The sequence below is a fragment of the Fukomys damarensis genome, unplaced genomic scaffold (assembly GCF_012274545.1).
Source record: "Fukomys damarensis isolate Sample0158 unplaced genomic scaffold, DMR_v1.0_HiC HiC_scaffold_2, whole genome shotgun sequence".
Taxonomy (NCBI): Eukaryota; Metazoa; Chordata; class Mammalia; order Rodentia; family Bathyergidae; genus Fukomys; species Fukomys damarensis.
The window spans coordinates 23,331,079-23,342,428 of record NW_022900914.1 but is presented as its reverse complement, the minus strand read 5'-3'; the positions used below and the strand labels follow the sequence as shown (position 1 = coordinate 23,342,428).

At 39.5% G+C, this 11,350-nt stretch overlaps 1 protein-coding gene across 1 annotated transcript in view; it reads right to left on the bottom strand.

Annotated features, from left to right (window-relative positions):
* Slc3a1 (solute carrier family 3 member 1) overlaps positions 1-6,249 on the bottom strand; it is a 31,487-nt gene extending 25,238 nt beyond the window's left edge. The window contains exons 1-3 of the mRNA XM_010611508.1: positions 5,739-6,249; positions 2,375-2,554; positions 2,075-2,229 (exon numbers count right to left, since the gene is read on the bottom strand). Of these exons, the coding sequence (XP_010609810.1) occupies positions 2,075-2,229; positions 2,375-2,554; positions 5,739-6,132 (729 nt within the window). The 5' untranslated portion in view covers positions 6,133-6,249. The remainder of the gene's footprint in view (positions 1-2,074; positions 2,230-2,374; positions 2,555-5,738) is intronic.
* Positions 6,250-11,350: the final 5,101 nt, after the last annotated feature.

Below are 11,350 nucleotides of genomic sequence, written 5' to 3'. Positions count from 1 at the left end.
TACATTTTACATTTTAGGTATACAGTACAGTTACATTCATCATTGGGATCTTGTACCTTTACATGAAAGGTCTTGGTTCTCATTTTTTGCCTGTGTCCCTGCCCTCCCTTTACCCCCTTAGATATACTGAATATTTAATGTGTACTTCTAAAGAGTTTTTTTTTTTATTAGAACCATTCACTTAAAAATTCTACTAGTCCTCAAGAATAAAAATCTAGCAACTTCAAGTGTTGGAACCCAAACATTGTAGCTGATTTCATCTTTCTAGAAAAGTTCAGGTCTGGGGATTGAGGTCAGGACTCTGCTTTGATTTATCAGCTATGTGTCAACAAAATAGGAATTCAAACCTAATTAATAGTCCTGAAGGGTGGGTTAAATGAATCAATGAATATTAAACACTTAGCAGAGAGACTGGCACATAACAAGCATTTAGTAAGTATTTGTTAATGTCATTTTCATTTTAACAAGCAGGTGGATTAGAAGGGAAAAATTTAGACAGATGAGTGTGCCAGGACCTGCTGACCCCCAGGATACACAGTGGGGCCATTCACTAAATTTGGGGCAGAAGGTTGGGGTAGAAGGTCACATGGTCACCTTGAAACATGCCAATTCTGAGTGTCACCTAAAATATATTTTTTAATTTTCTCTATTTTGAACTTTATAATGATATCCAGGAGTCATCATGTCTAAATGTTTTAAAAGGTCAAGAAGTGAAGAGGAGGCCCTGAGTTCAAACTCCAGTACTACCAAAAGATAAAAAGAGAAAAGGAGGCACTGGAGCAAGGCAAGAAGCTCCTGAGTAAAACGCCTGAAAGAAAGTGAGGAAGCAGACCAGAGCAGGGAGGCCTGGCCTGGGACAGTAGAGACTACAGGACACTCAGACAAATTCGAATGTTAGAAAACAACACACAACGTTTTAGGGCAGCTGTGCCTTGGTATCCGTGGGACTTGGCTCCAGAACCACTACCCCTCCTTGGATACCGCACTCTGCATATGCACAAATCTTTTCCATAAAACAGCATAGTATTTGTACGGAACCCACCCATGTCCTCCCGTATACTTTAAATGGCCTCTAGATTACTTGTAATACCCACAACAATGTAAATGCTGTGTTAATAGTGTAACACTGGATTGTTTAGGGATTTATGACCAGAAAGAAAAGTCTGTGCTAATTTAGTACAGATGCAATTCCTCCCCACCAAGAAAAATGTCCCATATGCAGTTGGTTGAGTCTGCAGACATGGGGCCTGCAGGTATAGAGGGCTGGCTGTACACACGGGACCTACACAATATTTTATAATGAAAAAGTATCCATCTGTATAAAGTCAAATTTAACTCAAGAGGCTAAATTTTGACTTTGCTAAATTTGGTCATCCCAGGAAGGAAGGACATAGGCCTGTTGTGAAGGAAGGTGGAGATGGGGCAGGACGTTTGGATGGCCTCTGTCCTCTCTGTGCAGTGTGGTTTGCTGCAGAGTGTGGTGAGATGGGAAGGTGGCAGGTAAAGAGTTTGAAGACAAGGGAGGGCGTATTGACAGGTTGGACTTAATGAAGGTTCCAAAAAGATGCTTGTTTAGTTAAAGAGGGAACAACAAATATAGGATGTACCCAGAGGTGCAGATACCAAGTTTCAGACAAATAGAAAGCAGATGGTTGGGTTCATTTATACCTAGGCCTTTATCCGACATGGGAGGAAAAGCCAGAAAGGCAAAGGGGTCTGGAGAGTAGCAAAACAGTTATTAAGTGAATGGGACATGGAATCCATGCTGGATGGGGGAGAAAATGAGGGAAAGAAGCCAGGAGCAAGAACAGGTTTTAACACCCGCTCCACAATGAAATCAGAAACCCCAGGGCCGGGATTTAGCTCAGTGGTTCTGGCGACCACCTCGCGAGCGTAAGGATCCGACTTCGATCCCTGGTACCAAAAAGAAAAGAAACCTCAATAACCTTTTCTTTCTTTTTTTTTCCTTCCCAGAAACTGAACTTTTCATGTTTTTCTTTAAAAGAGCTTCATAAACACCCAGTTCCATCACTATAGATCCGACCCATTGCAGATCAGGTGGGCTGGGACTTACCCAGTTGTTGGGTGGGATGGTTACGCCGCTCTCATGAGCACAGTCACGCCAGATATAATAATCAGAATATTTCCCAGTCCGTGTTCTACTCATTTCAAACCAAGGATGTTTATCGCTGGTGTGGTTTGGTATGAAATCAATTATTAATTTTAAACCTAATGAGTGAAAACATTTCCAATGTCAGTGAAAGATTATAGTTGAATAGTACATGGCAGTGAAGGGGAAAATGCTTTAAGTGAACATTTGGTGAAGTGCTTTCTTCAACTTTCACCCCCTCCATCCACCTCCCATGCAACTTGCCTTTATCATGTATGGCTGCAAGCAGATTCTCAAAATCTTCCATTGTTCCAAAAATAGGATCAATTTCTTGGAAATCTTCAACACCATGTCGGAAATCTTTAAGGGATGATTTATAAAATGAAGTGATCCAAATAGTTTTTATATTCAAAGCAGTGATGTAGTCCAGTTTATCTTGAATACCTGCAAAAAAAAACCCCAAAACCATAAATAAATCTTAGTTTATTTGTTTATTTGCTTTTATTTGAAGGATTAAAAATAAAATGGCTTGGCACGTTATGCTTGGAATCCCAGCACTGCAAAGGCTGAGGCAGGAGGATCCCCATGAGTTCAAAGCCAGCTTAGGCTACATAATAACTTCAAGGTCAGCCTATACTACACAGTAAGACCCTGCCTCAAAAAAATTAAATTAAATTAAAAGTATATGTCAGAGATCAATGTATTTATATTCAAGACAAACATATTTGGAATTTTGTTGAATTTGAGTAAAACATAAATAGTAAGGTCTACTTCTAAGGAAAACATCAAATCAATCTTCTAGCAATAACCTTCAACATAGATGCTATAAGTAAAATCTGTTACCTAATTTTACATTTCAAACCAAGACTACAGTATTGTTGCTTTATTCTACACACAGTATACAAGTCAGGTGCTGGGCTAGGTGCCAAGGAGAAAAAAGAATAACACACAGTCGCAGGTGGTCACATAGCCAGGACCACAGCACTGCCACACGTGGCTGCTGAGCACATGCAGTGTGACGGGTCCAAACCCCAAGTGTGCTATTACTGTAAGTGTGAACAGGCAGGAGCCGGACAATGACCAGACCAGGAAAAGAGCCGTGCAGGGGCCTTAGAGCTGTAGAAGTAGCAGATTAGGGTGGGTGTGGGCAAGGGGGGCTCCCAGTGAAGGGCTTGCAGGCAGAGAAAGGACATGAGGAGCCAGGCAGTCACTGGTTGTCTAAAAAAGGGTGAATCCTGGGTTTCAGCACAATAAATAAACAAAATATCACATGGAGTATGGGATTGGGGAAAGAGTACAACAGTGAGGTGAAAGGCAAAGGATCTTTTATACCATTTTCACAGTGTTTTTAGAGCAGCTGGATTGGACCTTTTTCGTTGTTCACTTATACAAGAAGCCAAGAATTGACACAGAAGAGAATTCTGGGCCTGGCTGGGAAGAGATATGGAAGTAAAACTCTGTACTTGGAGCCTTGTAAGATAATTAGCAGAGAGTACGGTTTTGACTTCTACTTCAGTGTCCAAAATGCAGATTCGGAGACTTGGGTCTAGGATTTAATCTCCAACAACTTTCTGTGTGGTCTGCGTGGCTTCCTACAGCAAATCACAGACCCCACAACCAGCTGGAAGTCACTGGTTCAAGGCACAAAGCAAGTCTCCGACCTCTGGAATTTTCGCCTACAAAGGATGCTTCCTTTTGTTCTCTTGTGCTTCACAGATTATCAAGAGGGGACAGAAGGTTTTCAGTTAAACCAGAACAGCAATGTGATAGACATTAAAAACAAGAATACATGTTCAGCTTATGCCAGACCTCAACTTCCATCCCAGCACTACACCCCACCCCCAGCACATAGGAACCGGATGATGAAAACAAAGGGGCTGGACAGTCACAAAATGAACAAGGGTTCCCAGTCCCACCCTCCAAGGGATAGAAAGCAATCACCAAAACTAAACATACCTGGAACAGTTTCTATAATAATAATAATAATAATAATAATAATTACAGAATCATCTCAACCTTTAGGACCAATGCTTGTTGATTACAGACAGCCACCACTCCTTCCAGGACAAGTTATTAGAAACGAAAAATGTAAGAGATGACTAGAGACAGCCCTGTTTGTGGGGGTTTGGGTTTTATCTAGAAGGAGATTAGGAAGGCAGGGCCAGGAAATGGAGTTTGTCTCTAGATTTAGGGATCTGGTTTGTGTTCAGTCAAAACACCACTTTGGCTTAGCATACAGTGTGTGAGAAGCAGCAGGTGCTGGGGTCATGTGACAAGGAAAGGAAGTCATTCAGCTGCATGTCAAAGGATGCTGTAAACACAATCCAATCACCCCCCACCCCCCAACCTGGGGTCGGGCTGGACTCTGAGCAGGGAGCTTAAATAAAGGCAGTGAGTTTGGGTGCCACCTCAGAAGGCAAATATACTATTCTTTAACTAGTGAAGTCACAATAAAAAATGTTTAAGAGAAAAGGAGCTGGAGATGAAGCTTAGTTGTTGAACACCTAGCACCTGCAAGGCACAGGGTTTGATCCCCAGTGCCACCCCAAAATAGAAAAAAAGCAGAAAATTATATGAATGCACAAAAGAAAAGCTTTTTGTTAGTAAGGAAATCTGGAGATTTCAAGAGTTCATGCACAACATTTTAAAGATGAACTAAAGCCATTCTCACATCCTATACTCTTATCATATTATCTTTGTTTTATTTTTTCAAATAATCATTGAAAACTTGCTTGTTAGCTCATTTATTTGTTTTTTATTGCTGCCCTTATTGTGAATATACCAACCAATTCACCAAAGACAATCCCATTCATGCCCTTTTTTGAGACAAGGTCTCACTATGCAGTTTGGGCTGGCCTTGAACTCATTATGTAGCCTAAAATGGCCTCAAACTCCAGGTGATCCTCTTGCCTCAGCCTCCTGAGTGGTGAGATTACAGGAATGCACCACCATACCCAGCATAATTTTACTCTTCAAAGTGATCTGGTTAGAACACTTAATTATAAAGACATTCTATATATAACTCTCCAGGATATTATTAGCTTAACTTTAAAAAATGAATTTGCACTTCTATATTTCTACTTATTTGAATATTGTTATAATCCTTAATCTAAATAACAACCAACATACTGCTACGCCCTCTTCCCCTCTTCCTTTCATTTCTCAGGATTGTTGAAGACTCAGCCCCCACCTTTCAAAGATACTGCTCAATTCTTTGCAAATATTTATGCTTTACTAAAAAACTGCCAAACCACATCATACACTGGCGAAGCAATTCCCAGCTGTCACTCAGATTCCCAACTGTAAAGTACATAGAAATCAAGAGACAGATTTACCCTGGGTAAGAAGTGAGAACTGACAACCAAAGGAGCATCAGTATTTAGTGAGCAGTAAATTAAATCATTCCTTTTTATTCAAAGGCCTTCAGCAAATAGCCTTTCATCAAGTGGAAGAGTTGCTGGGCTCTGCTGAATAGTTTTTAAAACGTCATTAACGAAGAGACACCTGAGTGATCAGTCACACAGGAATGTGCTAACTGCAAAGCCCAGGCCACTTCAGTTTCCCGGAAGGGAAGACCATACACCAACCTCATCACGGCCCCCTCCTTCACCCAGCCAGGAGCACGCACCTTTCAGATCTCCGTTCCCATCCTTGTCACTGTCCCTGAAAGACCTTGGGTAGATCTGGTACATGGGCCCTGCCTGCCACCAGTCCAGGCACTTTGGAGAGATGGCAATGATGGCCACAGTGGCCCCGATGAGCAGGACCACAGTCGTGATGGTGAGCCAGAAGAGGATCTCCCGGGGCACTCGGTAGCGGGCCTGGCCCGAGAACTGGAACAGCACCTCCTTGGGCATCCCAGCATAGGGCCGCACGCCCTGGAGGTTGGGCTCCTCCGGGCCTCCGATGCTCAGAGCTTGGTGCTGTGGGTTGTCCACAGAGCTTCTGGGATCCAGTTCCAGCTCTGGGGTGTCTTCACTTTGGACAAAGCCATTGTTTGTCTGACACCCCTTCACACTCATCCTGATGGAGCCTCTCTTGCCTTTGCCTTCAGTGAGGGCTCCGGGCCATAGCCCTTCTGAGTGCCTTTCTGTAGAGAAGAGGGTGGACAGGTAGCTTTGCTGAGTGTTTTGTCCTTAATGAGCTTTGCATGGTTTATAAATAAACCTAGCTGGACAAAGTCCAGAGCCAAGGAAGAAAGGGTAAAGGTGAAGGGAGTTTTAAAATTTTTCTTTTTATAGTGGGAGGTGGTGGTAACTACAGTAACAACACTGATAGAGGAGGCGACCCAGAAGAGGCAGAATTCCATCACAAGGGATGTTACTTGGTTGAGTACACCATTGTTTCCAGCAACAAAACTTAAAAGGTGGAAAGTATCCACATGGCTGACACTGCATAGAAGGATAAACAAAATATGGAATATGCATGCACTGGGATACGATTCAGGCTCAAACGGAAGAAAATATCGATGCAGTGCTGCACAGCAGTGAAACTTGAGAACACGGTGCTAAGTGAATTAAGCCACGCTGAAGGACAAGGATTGTCTGAGTCCACTTAAATGAGGAGCCAGAGTAGTCCAATTTACAGAGACTGAAAATAAGGGCTGCCAGAGACTGGAGGAGGGGTTCATGGGGCGTTATGTTGAAGTGGGTACAGAATTTCAGTTTGGGATGAAGCAAAATCCCTACAGATGTACTGTGGTGGTACATCTGTACATTACACACAATGTAAATGTGCTTGGCCATTGAACCCTGTGCTTAAAAATGATTAAAGTGATAAACATAAAGTCTATTTTACCAACATGTTTAAAACTTTAAACTTCTCTTTTTAGCTAAGTATAAGAAAAAAAAAAAGCACATCTTAAATATTGCACTTGGGAGAATGCAAAATTTTTTCAAGAGGAAGCAAGGCTTTTTCTTTTGTTTACTTGTTTGGTTTGGTTTTCAGGTTATTTTGTTTGGGTTTTTTTGAGACAGGGTCCTGCTTATGCAGTTCAGGCTGGTCTTGAATTCACAGTGATCCTCCTGCCTCAACTTCTCAAATACTGGGATTATAGGCATGTGCCGGCACACAAAGCTTGTTTTTTGTTTTGAAGGTCTCCGGTCTCCTCTTTTCCTACAAACCCACACAAGGAAGGTCTGGAGGCTGAGAACCACACTTTGTTAACTGAAGTTGATTTTATTTTATCCCAGTTCATGCCAACCCTAGATTCTTCCATGTGGGAGCTCAGCTACACACCAGGTGGCTCTCTTACTTAGAAAGGATGTGGCTTCCCATTCTTAGAAGCACTTCTGTAAGGTAGGGGGAGAAGAGGAGCAAATTCAAGGGCTTTTGCTAGAGGTAAATAGTCCTATTTAATCATTGACAAGCAACAAATACATTCACAAGGCTCAGGAGACTGCATTAAAGTTGTAAATGCTTTCCCAGAAAACTCTGTAGCCTTAAAAGAAAGTGATGATTCAAGATTTCCTTTAATCAGTGGCACTTGACACAGCCCAGTGACTATCAACCCCACCCCTGCCCCACCCTGCCTTTTAAAAGAGAAGTTACCTGGGTTCCTAATGCTGTTGTTGCTGGTGGAGTTTTATTTATTTATTATTTATTTTATTTTTTATGTTTGGTACTGGGGATCGAACTCAGGTCCTTGTGCTTGCGAGGGAGGCGGTGGAACCACTGAGCTAAATCCCCAGCCCCTTTATTTATTTATTTTTATTTTTGCTGTGTCCTCTATAACAAAGTCTTATTTTATCATTTATTTATTTTGGTTTTGTTTGTGGAATTTTAGAAACAGTGAACCATACAGAGGAATGAGCTTCTTGATCTTAGCCAATTAATTTTTCTTAAATGAGTACTTGGCTCACTGAACGCCTCCAATAAGTGGTATCGCCCATCCTTATTAATTATGAATGTTGACTATTTTAAGACTCAGAGGAATTTAAGTTTTATGTCATGACAATGCTTTATGTTTCAAACACATAATGGTAATTTTTTACAACTGAAGTTAATTCTTGAAATTCAGTTACCGTTTGGGAAAAAAGGCAAAATACCTATGGTTTAAAATAATTTTAAATTTTAAAAATATTTTAATAATAAAACTTTAAATCCTAAATGTACAGTGATAAAAATGCAGCAAAAATTCCACATTATAGCACCATGTCTTCAGAAGAGAAACATTCCTTTTCATCTCCTCTACATTTTATTTAAAATAACAGTAACAGTTTGCATTTCCAGAACATGCAAACTAGAAGCTTTTGAAAAATAGTCTGGAGGGAGGCTGAGGCAGGAGGATTGCTGTGAGTTTGAGACCAGCCTGGGCTACATAGTGAGTTCCAGGTCAGTCTCAACTACATAGCGAGACCCTGTCTCAAAATAACAACAACAACAAAAAGAAAAATAGTCTGGAATTATTATCTGGTCTTTGGTAGAAAGATATTTATTTGATAATAAAGGAAATTACATATAAGATTTCTTTCTCTTTTTTTGGATTCTTTTTTTTGTTTTGCTAGGATTTTTTTTGTATTTACAGTATCACAAAGCATATTAATTGAAGAACATTAGGAAATTTAACTGAAGAACATTGGGAAATACATTTGCAACAAATATGTCAAAGAATAGACACCATGTTTGAGGAGCACTGGTGAAGCTGCTGAAAGGTACAGAAAGTTTTAACTGAAGAGTTCAAGAAACTTATGCAAATTTTCAAATGAATCAATTATTAACTCCAAGAGAAATAAAACTTACATCACAGGTTAGTGTGCCTGTTAATGATAGGTCAGCCTGACTGGATTAGGAAATGCTTAGCAGACTAGTAAAGCACCCTTTGGAGGGTGTCTGAGTGTGTCGTGGAGCATGACTCTGGGTGCTCTCTCTAAATGCTTCCTGTCCCCTCTCTCTGTTCTCCTGCCTTGTTTTTCTGTTCTGCTTCCCAAACACCATGAGCGGAGTCCCTCTCTCCTGCCATGCCCTTGAGCCATGTTTCTACAATTAGGCTGAATGGTAAAACTCAGTATGTCCATACATCAGCGCAGATGGATATTGCCAATATCAAGTGATTCAACCCAATATTATCAGAGGACCTTACTTGGTTTACCAATGACCAGCAAGATGACCAGTGAAAATTTTAATGAACACATCAACTCATTCACTCAAACAAAAACTGTGCTATAACTGTATGAGGAATAAAATTGAGTGGGAAAGGGCTAAAATCCTCCACAGTTGTGGTAAGAAGTTCAAACGTGGATAATGTCTAAAAGATATGACTCAGGAGATAGCAGAACATCAATCCAGAAACAGCATTGCCTTTTTAATTATTTTATTGCTATACCTGTAATAGTAGCTTCTATCTGTATGATAAAAATAGATTTTAAAAATAAATGTCAAAAAAGCTAGGTATGGTGGCACATACTTGTAATCCCAAGATTCTGGGAGGCCGAAGCAGGAAGATTTCAGGTTTGAGCCCAGTCTGGATAATCTAATGATTTAGCATGACTTTGTCTCAAAATAAAAAATAAAAAAGTCCTGGGGATGTAGCTCAATGGGAGGACACTGGATCTCTCTCTCTCACACACACACACCACACACACACACACACACACACACACACACACACACACACACACAGCAAAAGAATGTGTGTTTAACATTAAACATTATATATATCTTATATTGCTAAATATTATATATACATAATTGGAGTTTCATGTCAATTTAAAAATATGAATGTCAATAGAATATTTGGAAAAAACATAGACATTTCACACAGAGTAATTCACTAATACCAGAGAAATAAACAAATCATTTCAATTACACTGGCAAAGAATTTTTAGAATTAGCTAGATGTGGTGGTGCATACCTATAATCCTAGCATTTGGAAGGCTAAGGCAAGAAAATCACAAGCTTAAGCCCTGTCTGAGCTAAAGCAGTGCTAGTAAGGGTCCAACATATATTGACATAATCATCCTTGTATTTTATTTAATGATCTTGAACATCTTTCCGGGAAATAAAGTAAGGCTAGCTCTACTAGATTTTGAAACAAAAACTCCAGAAAAATAAAGAGTTGAGACTAATAAAAAAAGGTCAAATAATGAAACAGAATGGAATCATGAGAAATTAGCCTCTACTATAAGGAAGTGTACAACAATTTAAAATATGGAAAGTCATTTCAAATCTGAGTGCATAAAGATTATTTAGTAAACAATACTTAACTTATTCCTTAAACCAAAAATAAATTATGTGTGAATCAGATTTTGTTTTGGGTTTTGGGTTTTTTGGACAGCATCTCACTATGTATGAAGTTTAGGCTGGCCTTGAATTCACTATGTAGCCCAGGCTGGCCTCAAAATGGAAGCAATCCTCCTGCCCCAGGCTCCCGAGTGCTGAGATTACAGGCTTGTGTCACCACATCCAATTTGTGAATGAGATTTAAAATAAAAAAACTGAAACAGTCAAGAGAGCATGGTAGTACACACCTATAATCCCAGGACTCTAGAGATTGAGATAGAAGGGTCCCAAGTTCAAGCACAATTTAGGCACTTCACTGATGCAGGGAGATCCTGTCTCAAAACAAAAAATAAAAAGGGCTGGGATGTAGCTCAGTGTGAAGGCTCTGGATTCAATCTCCAGTACCACAAAACAAAACACAAAATAACTACAACAAAAAACCTGTTGAAGTGCTAGACAGAAATCTGTGTATTTAAAGAAAAACTTTGGAAATGAACATTTTTTTCTAAGTATAATACAAAGTATGAGACCTAGATTCTACAAAGGAAAAGGTCAATACATTTTATTCCAGAAATTAATAAGGAACAGACAACTCCACAGAGAAAAAAGGCAAATGAAAAACCAGAGGAAAGTATCTGTAACATAACTGACAAAGTCATTTTCATAATATAGAAATCTATTTTATAAATTAACACTAAAAAGAAAAAAGAGCAAAGGATATAAACAAACCATTGACAAGAAAACATACAAATGGTTAATAAACATAAAATGTAAATATCACTCAAAATTAAATAAATACTTAAATTTTAAAGGTTATAACATTTACAAAAATATCATTTGACCTAAATGAGAAGATTAGATAATACCCCGAACTAGAAAATATGTAAGGAACTAACACTCCCCCATACACATGATGAGAGTATAAATAAGGCAACCTTTGCATAGAACAATTTCATGTAGAGCATATATATATATATATATATATATATATTGTCACATATTATAACATCTATATACAGC